Source organism: Agelaius tricolor, unplaced genomic scaffold (assembly GCF_023055355.1).
Source record: "Agelaius tricolor isolate 1412-34295 unplaced genomic scaffold, bAgeTri1.0.p SCAF_1, whole genome shotgun sequence".
Taxonomy (NCBI): domain Eukaryota; kingdom Metazoa; phylum Chordata; class Aves; order Passeriformes; family Icteridae; genus Agelaius; species Agelaius tricolor.
Window position 1 is genome coordinate 24,411,117 of NW_027269261.1, and position 17,746 is coordinate 24,428,862.

The 17,746-nt window shown below is 43.4% G+C and overlaps 1 protein-coding gene and 1 long non-coding RNA gene across 2 annotated transcripts in view; one reads left to right on the forward strand and one right to left on the reverse strand.

The window, feature by feature from the left end:
- Positions 1–1,012: 1,012 nt before the first annotated feature.
- Positions 1,013–4,810, reverse strand: LOC139588917 (uncharacterized). The gene is made up of 3 exons (XR_011678866.1): positions 3,643–4,810; positions 3,424–3,558; positions 1,013–2,197 (listed from the first exon to the last, which is right to left on the reverse strand). It is a non-coding gene; the product is annotated as an uncharacterized lncRNA (long non-coding RNA).
- Positions 4,811–11,394: 6,584 nt separating this feature from the next.
- EML4 (EMAP like 4) overlaps positions 11,395–17,746 on the forward strand; it is a 147,776-nt gene continuing 141,424 nt past the window's right edge. Inside the window, exon 1 of the mRNA XM_071427110.1 lies at positions 11,395–11,687. Coding sequence (XP_071283211.1) covers positions 11,663–11,687 — 25 coding nt within the window. The 5' untranslated portion in view covers positions 11,395–11,662. The remainder of the gene's footprint in view (positions 11,688–17,746) is intronic.

The window sequence follows — 17,746 nt, forward strand, 5'->3', positions numbered from 1 at the left end:
TTGTTTTGCATCTGGTGTAGTCATTTAGAGATGTGCATAGTCAGTGCAAAACATTACAAAATTAGAATCAGATTTTTCCAAATCCCTTTATGAAGGTGCTCAAAATGTAAGGCAGGAAACTGGAAAGTCACTTCCAGTGTCTTGTGGATCTCTTCTGGATACTGGGCTAGATTCTAATTTTATTCAACTAAATTCTTCAGAACTGATTCTTTTTATTGTTAATTCACAGTCAAGGATGAGATACATGGACCTGAACTCAAGAGTTCAGCCACGTACAGCATGGTTTCTTTGAACAAAATATAACCAGTGGTAAACAGGGGCAGACTGTCAATTATTCTCCATGGGGGGTTTTTTAGGCATTTGCTGGAATTCTTACAAGAAGAGTCTGCTCTGTGTGCTTTGCTGGACAGAATACGCACAAAAATATTTTCAAACTAAATGCAGCTGGTTCTAATCCTCTGATAATTCAATCTACATGCATCTCTAGCTTTAACATGAACCAAGCCATCTGTAAAATGTTAGTTACATTAGAAGACACAAATCTAGTTTTTGACCAGATCCGAGCCAATCAATAAGTCTTTCTTTCTTTGATCTTTGTGTTTTCTGGAATAATGGCAAGAAACCAAACCAAAGCAATACAAAATCAATCCAAGCCTTAATACACTCTTAAAACTACTCGGAGCAATTTTTGATGAGGGGCTTCACTGCTGGTGAAGTTTCTCTCCTTGAGACATGCATTCCAGTTGTGATTCAAATTTTTCTGCTGAGATGAGAGGATAAACTGTACTTGCAGTCATATAGCAAGCAGTAGGAAGCCTAAAAAGGTAATTTTCTTTTAAAATATATATTTGGCCCTCCTTAGCTTATTTCAGATGAAATCCAGACCAATTTGTTTAAATAACCAGTAAAGACAATGCAGGAACTAAATGCAGGAAGAATGCTGAGAAAAAATAAAACGCAGCCAATTCCAAGTACACTGAAAGAATTTTATTCATATTGCATATTCACGTTACATTCAATAAGCACATTCATGTGTTTATTCCATGCTCTTACACTCAAGCTATAATGTGGTTCCAGTGACATTTACAGATAACAGTTTGTGTTTTAAAAGCCCAGGGTTGTTTTATTAAAAGACAATGAATTTGCATGAGAAATTACATTTTTTTTTTGTGAAAGTTCCTTTGTGCATCACGTAGTTTTCCTCCATTTGTGAGACACATATTATTGAGCAGGATTTTCACTACACCACATTTAAATAAGAGAGACATAGTGGAGTAGGAAAGAGCATGAAGCACTGCTGCTGGAGTAGGGCAGTATTTTCATTTTCCTTGGTGCAATTGTGCAAGCAAGGGAGGGATGAACAGAGTATGAAACTGGTGTCTGCCCTCCAACTCCTCTCTGGACCTTGAGGAAAGACAGTAACACTCAAAATGCTCTCAAGTAATTTTTTTTGGCTACCTACAAAGATGATTCAAATGCAGCTCTTCACTTTCTGCTGAAAACAGCATATTTTCAGCAGAATTCCTCCTATGTACATAAACCCATAAGGCACAGAAGTCAAGAAAAATATTACTAACTTGATTCCATGTCTGCTAAAGAGAGGCTGGTCTATCCCTCTAGTTGTCAGGCATAATTAATAAGTTTTCCTCCACATTTTTTTTCCTCTCTGTTCCTGCAGTCCTGTATTTTTCTTGACACCTAATTAGCTTATTAGCTTTATAATACAGTTTTTGCAGTCCTCAAAATGAATCACTTTCTTTACTGATGTGGAACCAGCTAGAGTAATTTAATAGCTCTTCCAAACACCTGCCATCACAATCAGACTTCTGCTGCTTCATTTACCTGAAACCCTTATAGTCTATGTAGTGGTATTTTCATTTCAACAAGTAACTAAGGTCTACTACTGCTTGATGCTTTTTGCCTTTCCCACTTATCTGGTACCTTTACAGTCTCCTCTTAAACCAGAGGACTGGATGCTCATCCCCTTCTTCCATGCTGGTAAAAGACTTGGGCAGATTCCATTGTTTCACCCACTGTCCTGGTGTGGTGTGCCATGGAAATGGTTTTTCCCAGTTTTATGGTCAGTGCAGGTAACTGGTACTTCCTGCTCTGAAGGCTGCTGGAAGGCTGATATAGGTAGGGAGGGATGTGACAAAAAGAACGCTCAGTTCTCATCTCCTGGGCTTCAGAACATAACCTGAAGTACAAAATACAGTATCAATCAAAGTGAAATTAGAAAAATATGAGAGATTAGTCAATCCCACCATTCCTATGCTGCCACCTGTCCTCTTCCAGCAAGATTTCTTTGTTGAAAGAACACTTAAAGTAGATTTTGATCTTCAAAAACTCTAACAGCTGGAGCTGCTCACAATGGCTTTCCAAATGAAGAAAATGCTGGTGACATCTCTGAATCCTTAAATTTGGCAGAGGAAAATAGTATGTATAGCCAATATAATCTGTTTGGTGCATCTTTTATTCAAAACCAAAATGTCATTCTGTGTCACACATACTTGAACCAAAGCATGCAGAGATACAGAATGAGAGAGGAAACCTTTAAAAGGCTTACACAGAAACAGAGAGCACTAGAACTTTGAGGTCACTGTGAAGCCATTAGAAATTTTACTGTTTTCATTTGAAACAAAGAACCTTCAGAGTATCACAGATGTGAAGTGGGATTGAAACAGGCAGTCAACCAGGCAGGGTCATCTGAGCCAAACAACCTCTTCTATCTCATGGTAGAAGGGAAGATTGTGGAAGGACTGGCAGAGTAGAGAGGAAAAAAAAAACATTTAAAACCATTTAGAAATGTCTGATGAAGAGGACGAAGTTGTTTGTTCTGAAGTGCGGTAAAGGAGTGTACAGAGCCTGAAACACCATTTGTAATGTTACAGGAATGGTTGAGACATTTTTTGCCAAATTTGACCCTGTACTGTCCCTGTTTTCCTCACCTACGAAGTCCTAAAGGAAACTTGCCCTTCATAGTTCAAGGTTTACTTCCTTAAAACATGTTGTACCTCTGAAAATATGGAGCAGAACCCAATGCCCATGCTTGAGCTACCTGTGGAATTCCACCTCCATTTGGTTGCTGTTCAAAGGATGAATTCATGAATGAATGAAACTTTTGTCTTCTATGCCTGTCTCACAACTTCAATAATGTTAGTTTTTGAATGGCATTTTTCTTCCTCTTACAAGAAGCATTGCCTTTGCCTGTGACACTATTTATGCACCACATGATGCTCAGGAAGCACTTTTCTCATATCTTGTTTCCAGCCTAAAACATTCTCTGTATGCAGAGTAAACCCTGGGAGTTGTGGCCCATTAAGGATTTTGTCAAAGCAGCATGGTGTGGAAGGACAAATGTCTGTATTCACCAATATTATATTTTAAACAAAACAAAAAACCCAAGTTTTTCTGGGAACTCACCTTTGCCTCCAGCACCATTTCCCGAACATTACAAACCACATAAAAGGACAAAGGATACTTCAGTGCCAGTCCGGAGAGACCTAAGCCAAGAAATGCCTTTCCAGGAGGAAGATCACAGACATTGAGATCACATGCCTGAAAGAAGGTAGATTTTTTCACTTTCTTATGTTTTCAGGACCAATTTGATGAGATATTAGCCAAGAAATGATTCAAACTCACCCAAGTGAAGAGGGCAAACCCCAAATCTGGACGCACAGTCAGTGTTGCTGCCATCTGCTGTTTTCATGTGGAATGGAAAATTTCAAATTACTTTTTCCCCTACCACATTTTTCAATTTTTAAATGCAATCATAAAAGGAAGATTAGAGGGAGAACTTTCTTTTTAACAATTCTTGGTTTAAAAATGCTAATTTACTTATTGGACCGGATAAATTTTCCTTTAATTTAGTTCTGCCTATTTGGGGCCTGGGTTTGGGGGGTTTTGTCTTTGGTTTTTTTTTTTTTTTTTTAACATGAATTCCCATTTGGGATAAAGGAAAAGCTTCTCCACTTCTACAGAAAAGCAAAGAAAGCAGATTAATAGGGGAAATAATGTATTCATTTGGGTGTATTATATACTTTCTATGACTAAATTTTAATTGGATGACTTGCATAAATGGAATGTAAATTTGTCTACAGCACAGCATGGATTTGGGGCTTTAAAAGCCAAAGTTCAACTGCTGATTTCATTAATTAGGAACTATAATTAGTAAATGTAGGGTAGGTAAAGGAAATGAAAACAAATGTGCTTCATTAACTGTTTTTCAGGCACAGGTAAATATGAGCTCATTCACTGCAACTGTGCACTGCATGCCTGAGACAGCCTTATTGGGAATAAAGTAATAACCTCTGACTACAGAACAGCTCACTGCCCTGGTTACATTTTTTAGGGATCCATGACTAGGAACCACAGTGCAAGGCAGGTTTGGAGTTTCCTCTTTGAGCCTTTACAACTGTGACCCACAGAAAGATCAATTATCACTGCCCCTATTCCACTATGAGCCTGAATGACCTTGGGGGTCTTCTCAAAGCAGGAGATATTAAGATGAATGGTTTTGATGACCATTAGGAAACCAAGATTAGAATTATATTTTCTTGATTAATTGTGCTGATAATAACATTATCAATTCACAAAGACACAATCAGATGCCTCATTAGACTTTGCAAGTGATACATGATTTCTGTAAGACCCATCTGAATGCTGTGTGTCCTGAGCCTGGCAGAAGTTTCTTCCTACAGCTACATCTTCTCCTGTAAAGCAAAGTAAATGTCTGATACTGTAGATAGGAAAATGCCAACAACTAAAAGCTCAGTTGTACATTGTTGGTATGCAGAGAACAGCCTTGCCCTCAATCCAAGTTATCTATAGGTAGCTATTATTGCAAAATTAATATTTTTTGGATGGCAATAGAGTCTCTTTCCACTTTATTTCAGTTTAGCCCATGCTGACCTGTCTTTGGTCTTCACTCTCCAGCCTATTTCTTACACTGACACCCTTGGTGGTGCTCGCAGCCTGTAGAGCAGATCACTGTGCTGCTCACTGAATTAGGGTGCTACCATTATCCTTTCTAAAGGAAAGCATCACACACCTGCCCTGCTGCCTAATAACCAGGAGAGAGGATGGTTGTCACACCTTAAAAAGGTAGAAATGGAAATGGGAAAGAATCCTGAGAGGACAAGGCCAAACTTAAGAGCTAAACCTACTGCTGAGTATGGCATAGCTGAAAGACAATAAAAGATTCCTTAAACTGGGAAGAACAACAGGACAAAAGACAAACAGAACCTCCTAAACCATGTCTGTTCATTTTTTATTATGGGGTGGGCTGCAGCTTGCCAGCCTGTTTTAAAATCAAGACTTCACAGCAAGAAACTACAGAGCAATGCATCACTTCTCTGCAGGCACTTCCTTCCCCTGACAAATGGTTCAGGCACAGTAATAGCTTAACCAGAGCTGCACTGAGGGAGGAGGATCTGTAGGAAATAAATCTGTATTTATTTACAGACACATACACAGGCACACAGCTTATTGTGCAGAGCAGCTTCTTATTGTGGAAAATGAGCTGCATAAAATGCAAAGCTACAGGAGATGTTTTAACACTCAGGGGAAAAAGATAAATTCCACATGTTACACTAATTTATTCTGTCCCCAAGGGGGAATCTCCATAAACTTCTCAGTCAAAAAATCGGCTTCTCTTCCAGCAGTTTTAAGACTTACTAGTTAGCACTCCTTGTTAACATCACTAACCTGCTAGCCTTACATTTTCCTAATTTTTCTAAGAAAGGAGAACAGAAAAGGAATTGTTTGAGAGCTCATCATAGTGCTCCTGAGTACAAGCTGAAGCACATTTTTTCCTGAGGCAGAGAATAAACTGCACCCTAATGTAAATGGCTGATACAAAGCCAATACACCAATTTATGCCTCAGCTAAATCCTTAACTTAGCACTTATGTAAGACATTAGACTTTTATAGCACTTGGACCAAGGTAGGAATTCATGAGGAGCTCACTAATTTGAGAAAACAACTCGAGTGTGCTTTTCAGTATGACAAACCAGACCACTTATCCAATTAGGGAGAGACGAAGGAAGATAAATTCTATTTTGCCAGCTTTCTGAAATGTTTTTCAGATTTTCTCATAGCTTGATACAAAGCTGCAGAATAACATTTTTAAGCTGCTCTCTAGTTAAAATGCTAAGCCTTTCCCCTCATGAGTAAAAAAAAGTATTGTGCATGCAGAGTTTTAACTACCTCTGCTCAAATTCTGCCAATTTTAAAATGCTTAGGAATCACACTGAATCTGCTCATTCCCCACCAGGGCTGGTAAATTAGCACTAGAGCTCTGCTATTTTTCTCTTACTCAGTAGTCACATTTGTAGGAGACTATTATTTTTTTAAACACATTAATGTAATGATGGGAAATTTAGCATAAGCTAACAGAGATTTGTACATTCTACACCTGAACCAAAATGCACTTTTAATGAGCACACCAGGAAATGATGCTGTCCTTGTGTAATTAATGGCTTGGAAACTGAAATACTGGGATAATCAACGCAAAGAAGCAACTTGTAAGATGGATTTTTCAGGATATGTATGCTTAGCACATCCTCATCTCTATTGAGTCTCCATTATGGAGACTCTCACAAATCATTATATCTTTTAAAAATTTTTGGCTTTTTTGACTGACAGTAAATTGTATTCGTGCTATTAAATGAAGACATCTCCGAACATTTGGAAACAACATTGCACATTGTGATGAAAATCTATTTGCAATAAAAAGAAAAACTAAATGCACAGAAGTGAAACAAAGATGAGCTTTATATGGCTGCAAAAGTCAACCTCTATGTGATTTTATGTTATCAGCAAAGAAGTAGTAACACTATAATCCATTCTACTACTACAAAAACAAAATCTACCTAAACAGAACTTAGCCATTGGAAAGCCTTTGACAAACTCTAATAGTTTTGTTTTGGAGGATAGTTTCTGTCCTTTTTAAGGGCAATGGGGGAAGACCAGGAGATGCTTAGGCATGTGTTAACATCAGACCTGTAGGACTACTTTATAAAAATTGCAGGAAGCACATACACAGCAATATCAAAAAGACTTGGCTTATTAAATGCATTCTACAGGAGTAATGAGGATAGACACAGCAGTTAATTCATACTCAGTTTAAAAATCCTCGGTCATATTTTTGTTAAACATAATTGGAAGCCTTAATGGCAGTTCTCTCAGTTCTCTTCAAGTTCCCGACAAGGCTCTTCCAGCCCATTCAGCGTTACAGGTGCTAATTCATACCCCCGGGTAATTCAGAGTTACTGAACCTTAGGCTGCTTCTTGGGGGAGGCAAAATCCCAGCCCAGAAAGAAAACCTCCAGAGTTTCTGTGATGAAGGTAAGAAAAGTAACCTCTACAAATCAGGAAGAAGTAATTTAATTTTCCTCTAGGTCAGGCATCAAATCTTTTCCCTTACATCAGTGACCCCTGGGTACTTGAGGCTCACTTGGGAGAATTAACAACATCCCATGCTTTATGGCAAGCCAACAAAGTTGATCTTCAAAACAAGGCATCCTAAAGAACCCACCTATCTGCAAAGGACACCATCTCAAAAGAGCATGGGGAGAAATCCTACACTGATTACACCACCAGCTGTGGGGCACAGCTGGTTACAAATAGCATCACCTCTTCTCCTTTTCCTAGGTCTGCAGGTTGAACAGGAAAGAGGCAGGGATCAGACTCTGGGAGCTAGATCAGACTTCAGGCTTTCTGACTGCTCCTTGCCATCTGGGCTTTTGCTACTCATCCTGAAGAGGTGCACCAGAAAAACTGCAGGAGGGAAAAGATGAGTCCTGTGGGAAGTACATTTCTCTTTCTAAACATTAAGATGAAATGGCTCAGGTTCAGACTCCCAACTTCATGTACAAGAATCTCAGTAATTTAATTTTCAGTTGTTAATAATTTTTATGTTTCCTCAGTGGAAAAATGCTTAAATGTAATTTACATTCAAGCCACCAAAAGGTTATAAACAATTCCCAGGCTGAAGGCTGCCAAACTATGTCAATCCAAGAAGGTATTCTTGCAAGAAGTACTGTTCACAAACCTGCAGTCCAAGGAAAATGTGCCACAGAAATGAAACAATGGAGAAAAAGCAGCTTATTTCCTTCAAGGGCTGTGTAAATATCTCTGGAATGTGTGTATTTCAGGGTGACCTCCTTCTGGGGTTTGCATTTTCCATAACTTCCCTCTGGTAAGAGGGAGACTCGCTGTGCACGTCCAGGTCCCCAGCTAGGGTCTGTCAGCCTTGCCTGCTGCAGTCAGCAACACCCAACTGATTTAGTGCAGCTGAGGCACTGGCTCATTGCTCACCAGCTATTCTGAGAAGCAGAGCTCAGGCTCTGCCTGCCCCAGCATTGGTCCAGCAGGAGTCAAAGGGGTTGGGCTGCACTGCAGAGGGAGGGAGAGCAGCAGAAAAGAATTTAGATCTCCCAAACTGTGAACCTGTCAAACTGATGAAAAAGTCCTGCCCTGTGGTATCACACTTATCTTCCTCAATTTGCTATCTATATGTGCAATAAAGCACTGGATGTTTAGCTGATTGGAAAGTTAAGATGGGCTATTCCAAGTTTACTCCAATCTTGAATAGCATTATCTTTCTTTAGCATCAAAACATAAACTAGAGGGAGACAATAACTAAGCTTGTTAAAACTTTGTAACAACTCTCTGGGTCAGGTTTTTGAATCACTATCAACAAAGAAACAGAAGTTAAACCCCTTAAAGCACTACACAATTCCTCCCTCCCAAGTCAAATTTTAGTACTATACTAGAGGTAAGAAATCACCTTTTCCTTAGGGTTTGCACCTGGAACAGTCGTACTGTTAATCAGTTTACAGCTATGTTAAATAATTTGCCAGTACCTGTCTGAAATAGACACAAATAAGATAATTTTTTTTTCTGCAATTGTAAGTTCTTGCACCCACCAGCCAACTAGAATTGTTAAAGATTACATACACAGGGCCATATATGTACTTACTACAGATTATTTTTCTGAAGTTCTGCCTGTGTATTATCTATACTGCAATTACATCTGTTGCGTACACCACTAAGACAATCAATAAATAAATGCTCCAGTCAAAACCCCACCTAAATTTACATAGCATACAAAACTTAGCTTAGACTGAAGAATTAATCTTAACATAAAAATTTAAAAGCTGGAGTTTGCCATATTTTGTTAAGTTCTGCATAGTGGTTGCTCTTCAGAAATTCCTATATCAAGTCACATAGAAGTAAACTTCCTTTCCAAATGTCTCAGCTTTGTTCAGTCCCTTAACTCTGCAGCTTTACTTTTAAAATACTGGAACCAAATCTTGGGCTTTCAACAGTACTCCAGTACCATACTCATGTCCAGTATAAGATTATGGAGAAGTGGTTTTCTTCGCAGGTCCTTAACCTTTTTGTACACTTCCATGCAGGCTCTACACAACCTAGCTAATCAAAGGTATTCCTTCATGCTCCTAACCAATTTCAGTAGGGATTAAACATCCAGACAAGGATCTATGATGCCATCATCAATTCTGAACCTCGGTTTCCAGTCTACAAAATAGATACAACACTCACAAACGTAAGGATATTTGTAATACCTCACTCATGGATGTATCTGAAGGATGAAGAGCTGAAGAAGGCAGCTGGGCTTGCTTTTTGTTTGATTGGGGTTTTTTGTTTAACAAAACAGCACATCTGATGCACACAAATCCCACCTGAAGAATTTGCATAAGGCTCTGTCTCTGGGAAAGGGACATTTTTTTCTGAAGAAAATTGTGCACAGGTTCTGAATTCCCAGGGCACTTTTCCTTTCCTAGCTTGAGGAGATTTCTCTCTGTGTTTTCCCAATGCTCTGAGCATCTCGGAAACCTGCCCTGAGGCAAGCAATAAATGGGGGTGGGGAGATAGGACTGGAGCTGTAGTGCCTGGCTCTTCTTGCCTTTGTTTGTAAAATGAAGCGTTTGAAAGGGAATTTTGATGGACTATACTGACTGCGGGGCCCATTTCTCATAGCTAGAAGACCATGAAAATAGCCTATATAGAGCCATTCTACCCACACCCCAAGTGCAGGTAAGGAACTCTAACACCTGCTAGTAATTAAGACCAGACCTTGGCAGCTAATGTTGGCTCATTTATAGCAGATCGAACACAGGGCATCTTTTCTGACAAGACTACAGGACGTGTGATGATGGATTATTAATGTAGTTGGCTGGCAGCTGCACTCAAATTCATTGCTGTGGCAGCTGCTCAGTAAAATTTGCTGGAAAATCCAGTGGAGATTAGGTTTTGATGAAAAATTTCAAGGCGCTTTTCTCTAATGTGAGCAAGCACAGAGCTCCTGGGTTTATTGAACATTGCAGATCAGCAAGATAGCGATGCTTTTGCCTAAGTGGATGGAAAGTGCTGGGAAATGTGGGCTGCTCCAGCCGGTCTGTGCTGCTCTCCAGCTCCGAGTTCTCCCCGGTCCTGTTGAACAACATCCACAGGCTGTCATTAGAGGGCCCAGCTGCAAATGCCAGGGCCGTGCTCGGGAGGCAATTACCCACGCCTCTGTGTAACTGCGGCACTCGCCTGGAGTGCATTACAGGGAAATACTTATAGCAAAACAGGATGTTGCGATGGGTACGGAGCTTTTCCTGATCAAGGAGAAAGTGCGTCATGTAACTCGATGATGTTGCTTAACATACGAAATCGCCCTGGTTGTGCGATTAGATAGTATGTAGCATGGCTGACTTGAATTTCTGGTCCTACTTTCTCTTTTCCCCCGGCATCAAGCACATGGCTGGAAGCTACAGGAGACGGTCAGGAACCCGGCTGGTACTGGGAGCGGCGGGAGTCACTCCTTATGCAGTCCCAGCTATAAGAAATGCCAGGGTAAAGAAATGACAGTTCCTCTGGCTTAACATTAGTGAGGAAAAACTTCCCCCAACTAGCACGAACGTACATTTTAAGATTCACCTAACAAGATCTATTTTGACTGCTGGCGGAGTTACATTAAGTCGCCCAATTAACCCACCCACAGCCCGTCCGACAGCACAAGCTTCTGAAGGTAAAGGGAGGTGCTGCTCCCGGCCGACCCACGCCGGAGAAGCTGCGCTGGCCCCGGCGCTGCCGCTCCCCGGCCATAGCCCAGCCCAGCCCAGCCCAGCCCGTCCCGTCCCGTCCCGTCCGGTCCCGTCCCGTCCCGTCCGCTCCGCGCAGCCCCGCGCCCGCAGCTCTCGCGGGAGCCGGGCCTGAGGCGCCGGGCGCTGCCCGCCCGCCGGCGGGGGCTGCGGGGCCGGCCCGCCCGCAGGGGAAGCGGCGGCTGCCAGGGCGGGCGGAGTCGGAAGCACGACAGCACGGGGCGCTGGGGCGGCGCTGGTGGCGGGGGCGGGAGCAGCTCGGCACTCGCCGCTGAGCTGGGGTCGCGGCGCACGGACGGAGCCGGGCAGCGCCGGCCCCGCAGCAGCAGCAGGAGCAGCAGCGGCAGGAGGAGCAGGAGCCGCCGGAGCCGCCTCCCGCCGCCGAGCGCGGGGAGCCGCCGGAGCCGCTGCCCCGGGCGGCTTGCGAGCGCCGGGCTGCGGCGCCGCCGCCGCTGCCTGCCGCCGCTCCGCGGGTGAATGAACCTGTCCCGGCCGAGCACGACGGTGGCTTCGCCTCGGGGTCCGGCACCAGCCTCCCTCCGCACAAGATGGACGGTTTCGCCGGGAGTTTGGGTGAGTGGCGGCGGGACGGGACGGGACGAGGTGCGGGCAGCCCGAGTGCGGCGGGGCCCGGGGCGCGCACCTGCGGCCGGCGGGGATGCCGGAGCGGCGGGCTGGGACTGCCCGGGGCCGGCCGGGCCGGTGCGTGCGAACACCGCCCGCGGCGGGAGGGGAGGGGAGGGGATGCCAGCGCGAAATCTGGTCAGCTTCAAACCATCTGTTGCGAGAGCTCCGGCTGCACTTGCCTTCTTTGTTCTTCCCTCGCCGTGGGTCTGCGCTTCCCCAGAACTAGTTGCTTGGCTTTGGGCTGATGGTTTGGCTTAGGTTGTTTGGGGTTTTTAAAAATGTTATTTTGTTTTTCGGCTCTCCCTTTTGCTCCGGGGCGGGAGGGACGCCGTCGGTCCGGGCGCAGCGGGCCCGGTGTCTCGCCGGCAGCCGCGGGCAGCTCTGCCCTGTCCCGGCTCAGAGCGGCTCCGAGGGGAGCGCGGCACCCCTGGAAACTTGGGGGCGCTGGCGGCATCCGCGGCTATGTTAGCGGGGCAGTCGGCGCCTTCCCGGTGTCCGAGCATCGTGCTGCGCCCGAGGAACCCGAGCTCCTGTCTGCCTGGGCGGCAGGTTCCTCTGCCGGAGCCGTGGCGCGATCGAAAATATTTACTGCTTGCTCGTGTAAATGCTGCCAGAAAACTGATAGGCTGCGCTGCCTTCAGTTTTATGAAGGCTGCGGCAAATTCCCACCAGTTTCTTGAAGCAAAAATACTCCTCCAGCCTAGTTTCTTGACTTTTTTGGGGGACAGATTGCATGTGCTAGCAGGTGTTGCTGATTACACGTGTGAACTGAACATGCATTCAAATGTAAGAGTTGTAAACCAAGTAAGTTTCCATTTCTGCAAATCATAAGGCGATTGGCTTTGCAGGGCTGCCTACCTGCTGCTCTCATCGTATTCACTGCCGCCGCATCTATTGCAGGCGTTTCATAATCAAACTCACTCCATCTTTTGTAGAATAATAAATCTGTGCCTCTTAAAAATAAGATTAATTTATTTTTACGTCACTCCCGTAAAATCTGTAGTAACAGTGAATAGTTCTCAATTTTCTGGAAAATTTGACTCATTTAAATACTTCTGAGTGTGATCCTAACCTTTCAGGTTTTTGAAATGTCAACTCCAGCGTTTTGGGCATCTCTCCAACCCAAACTGGTGCACCATAATTAACAGTATGCTTTGGTAGTTTGGCTCTTGGCCAGGTATACTGTCCTTGCTCAAGTAACTGCCATGGCCATTTCAGATCTGGTGATCAGGAAGCGACACATGGAGGAATTGTGCGGGTTCTGTTCCCAGTTTTCCGAGGGAAGATTGTGCCTGTGGGTGACATATGCAAATGTACCATGGTTAATATTTATGAACCTCTTAACCCAGCCGAAGAACTGATCACCATATCAAAGCACACCGATACTGCTTTTAACTCGTGCAGTATTAGTCCCGAGAGAGGTCGATATTTAGAAATAACTGGCTTTTGTTGGAAGTAGGAAAAACTCAATTACTGAAATAATAAAGCTTTGCTTTCTTGCTCAGGGAGGTTCTCAGTGAGCGGTGGCGTGGGACCGTCGGGTGGCCCAGCACCTTGTGCTGGAGCCGTGATGGGCTCATTGGGGCATCCCATATGTCTTATTAAGGAGGGGCTCCATCTGGACCTTCAATTTGTTTCACTGTTTGTTCAGGAAGGCGCTGTGATTTTATGTGAATTTAATGAGGATTAAGCTCTGCTCAGCCTTTTAAAATGGGTATTATGATATTCACTGCTAGTTGGCCTTTGATTTTCCTTTTGTGGCAAGCACTGATGCACAGAGGTTTTCTGGACTTGGGCTAAGGGGAGGGCATTCCCAGAATCTTTTGCTTTGAAGTATGAAACTTTTCGTGACTTTTTTGTTTCCAGGTTTGAATCATGCTGCTTAGTCCTCTTCTGTATTTATAATCACTTGTTGGCTGTTCTAGCTGCTAATGAGCACATGGAGTTCACAAAGATGTGTGAATTGTTCTGAGACCTTTTTTTTTTTAAACGTCTCTAATTAAAATCTAATGGCTTGGATTTAATTAGCTGTCCGCTAAACGTCTTTTAGGAAGGCCATAAATTAATGTAATTTAGAATGAAATGTAAAAATTAATTAAAATTATTGTTGGCAAAACTGTGCTGTCTATGTATGTGCATGCTCAACCAGTCAAGCAGGCTTATTAGAGAGCAAGTTGTCCTTTTAATGCCTCTTGTCATTATCTGGAAGGCAAAATGTTATTACAGATTGTGCCCTCTAGCAGAGGCAGAAATACCTTCTTGCATGTCTCTTGCAGATGAAAATACTTTACGCAGCTGTTTTCTTTTGGCTTCCACGTTGAAATTTTTATGAGAATAAACAGATGAAAGAAACCATTTCATATGTAATTTAGAAAATTGTTTTGGTTATTGGCTTAGTAAGTGCTTATGTAGCATTCTACTTACGAGTATACAATTACTGTATACAGTAAAAAAGAAAATCTATATGTTATGAGTTAACTTGCACAGTTGAAATAAGTATTGATTATTTTGATAAAGCACTGAGTTATTTCCCGTTTGCTGTGACTTCAGTACCTTTAGAATATCACAGTGCTTATTGAATCCCATGCATTATCTCAAGTAGGACAGTTGTATCTCACATTTGGCATTACCAATGTGATGGTTGTCAGAGGTCTCAATGGATTCTGGCCATCTGCTTTTCAGATGCATCCCTCGAAGTCAAAGAATGTGCTTCTGAATGGGAGCGAGCAGTCTGTGAGCCTGGGCTGGGCGCCTGGGCTCTTGCCTGGTGCCCTGGCTGAGACAGGAGCGCAGCATGGGTGTCTGGCTCTGGTGCTGCCAAGTTCCCCTGCCTCTTCAGGGTCCTCATCAAAACAGATCTGCATCAGGGCAGAGAAAGCACTGCTGATTCTGCCAAAGGAGTCAAGCAGAGAGTTCTAGCACAAGGAAAAAAAAAAAGGCAAATAAAAAAGCCCGTGTGGGAAATAGTGCAGCTAAGGCTGTCAATAAGTGTTGTCCTGCTTCATCCCTGGCTCCTGTTTGTTCTGCACTGCTGCCCCGAGTCTCTTCCACTCTCCTGCTGGTGCCTGCGAGCCCCCGGCTGAGCTGGTTCAGACATGCCCATCAGAGGGCTGCAGAAGACTGACAGTTTTGCCAATAGTAATTTTGATTTTTAGGTACCATCGGGGATTATATTACTTTACTGCCTTGCTGCTTGCCCCTGCTGTTTTGGTGTGTTTCTGCCTGAATTGGCTAGTGAGGGAGTGGGCGAAGCATGGCAGGTGTGGGAGGGGAGCAGTGGGAGCCTTCAGCTGGGGGCAGGTGGGACCAGGTGGCGCTGTCAGCTCCGAGAGTGACTTTGCTGGGTCACTCGTGCCTAAGGTGCGAGATCTGCTCGATTTAGGCGCAGGAAGAGCCAGCCGTGACGGGCTGCCTGGGGCTGGGGAGCAGGGAGTGCGCTTTGCTGGATAGTTTTCCATTGCTTTTAGCAGCTGCATTGTTTTCCCCTCTGAGAAAGCTTCTGCTCGTGGAACTCTGTAACAATAACTGGTGGTAAACAAAGATATGGAAACATTAATCAGATTATATTAAATAAATCATGACACCCTTTTCCAAGTTTGCCACCAGTGTGTGATGACAATGTGGAAGAGAGCATTTCAAAAGGACTCTCTCCGTTATTGACGTCTGCGGCAGAATAGTAACTCATAAAAAAATGGAGAAGTCTCAACTTCTGATTTCAAGCCATGGTTTTTGTGCAGCTGTGCAGGATGCCCTGAAGGTTAGAAGGAGTCTTTCTGAAGGATTCTCTATGGTTGAAAATATTTTCACAGAGAAATTAAAATCACTCTTATCTTGAAGTCTCAGGCAAGCGGAATAATTTAGGAATTTTTTTAAAGATTCTTTGAGCCTGTGCATTTTGTTTTCAGAGAACTAGAAAGTAAAAGAGAGCTGAAGTCACTAAGTGGAGACCAATGCTTTGCTCTGCTGTTGTTACTGGAGGAAGAACTGGAGATACAATTAAAAGGATTCTTTTTTTTATCATTTTGCACAGTATCTACATTTTGTTCTGTCACTGTGTGTGTATTGCTACTAACTGCAGTTATATGCTAACCACTTACTGGGGGGGTGACATGGAGGTAAGTTCATATAATTTTGCCCTGTTTCTTTTCCTGGGTATGGTGCAGAAGAAGCTGTCTGTGTCAGGCAGGTTCTGAGGCAGTGTTCTGAGTGTGTGCTGCTCCCCAGCCCTGCAGGAACCAGCAGTGTCTGTTGAACCTGTGGCTTTGCTAAAACCCAGTAAGGCTTCTCCAAAGCCCCCAGTTTGTGGGGGCAGAGCTGCTGCAGGGCTCAGGAAGAGAGGATCTTGTGGTCGCTGGTGCCGTGAGCCTGGAAAGCGTGTGTGCATGATGATTCATGCCTGGCTGGGCTCACTACCGAGAAAAATGAGTGTGTGGGGTATTTGTCATTTATTTGGGCTAGAATATTGAGTTTTATCGTTGCCCGTCTAGACTGCAGAAGTGGCCGTGGTGCTGCAATGCAATTGCTCATAGCAACAGCAAGCTCAGCCTAATTCACAGGGCTCTGCTCGTGGGATTGCTGTGTGCTATTGTCACTGTGCTGCTCTTCATAAAAATAAAAACTTTGGCAGGACATCATTCTCCCCTGCCTGAGAGGGATGGCCTTGGCTGGTGCCAGGGGAGATTAAACTCCAGCAGCAAGGAGGGAACAAGCTGTTTGCTTTAGAAACTTGGTGGTGGTGGCTCACCTTTTGTTAGAGTTCTTTAGTCCATGTGCAGTGAGGAGGAACCCTTTGCTCTCTAGCCAGCTGAAGAGCAAAGGATTGTGTGTTTAAAAAACAATTCTATTTTGCACAGGGTAATTGGCAATATTTGCTCTTGTTGTGAGTAGTATCTCAAACACAGGAGCCTGTTAGAACTCCTTCTCTTAGAATTTCTTTCTCCTTTAGAAAGGCTTTTAATGCTTGGGATACTTAGAATAATTTCTGGCCTTACAGTGTGTTTTTCATATTCTGTAACTGAATACTTTTGATATGGCAGTAGAGTTATCTGACAGGATTGTCTCTTGCTGAAAGAACCTACTCTGAAAGGATTTTTTCCTTCTATGCTTTATATCATGAAGTACATAAGAGGGGAAAATTGGGCAAGAACAGTGTTCTTAGAAGTTCTTTGAAGCAGCATTTTGTTTTGTAAACATTATTATTATGATGATGGATTGTGTTGTTAGTAAGTACAGGGTGATCTGCATGTCACTCCTTGCTCTTTAGAGCTGCTTCCCTTCTTGGTGTGGTTTGTATCAATTATGGAGGTTTATTTTTCCTGTCTCTCTTTAGGTCCTTGCTAAACCTAATCCTTAATGAATGTGATTCTAAGGCCAAGAATGTTGTTCCTGTTTTACCCACACATAATGTAATGGGAAGGCTGGTAGAGGATAATTAATTTTATAGCACGTGGCATGTATGATGACAGTGCAAATCTCTCTGCTCTTGCTGGTGTTGAGCATTTCTAGTAGGGACATTCTTCTGTTTAGGAGGTGAAAATCACCTGATAAAGAACTTCTCATAAGCGTCACTAACTTCCTTTTCAAGAAATCTTTTTGCACTTACTTAGGAGCTCAGGTGGAACCACTGCTCACCTCACCTCCTATTTTTCGGATATCTTGTTCACCGTTTAGGCTGTGAATGATTGAGCCTGAGCATAGGAAGAGCATGGCTTTGAAGAATGCCTGGGTTGAGATGTAAAGGAAGGCTAGTTCGGGGAGGTTTAGTAAACAAGTGAGCACCAGGACTTTAAAGAGGAATTACTTGCCTCTTTTTCTTCATCTGCTTGTTTAAATTGATGCAGAATTCTAGTTTCCTGGACTTTGCTTTAATTGAATGCTGAAGGATGGATAACTGGACACCGCATGGTGATGTGCAATTTTTTTTCTGAAAGCCTGAGTGCTCTTTAGGAAGTTCACATATGGGCATTCAGCTTGCAAAAGCTTGTGTCCATGGAGCAGTTTGGAGC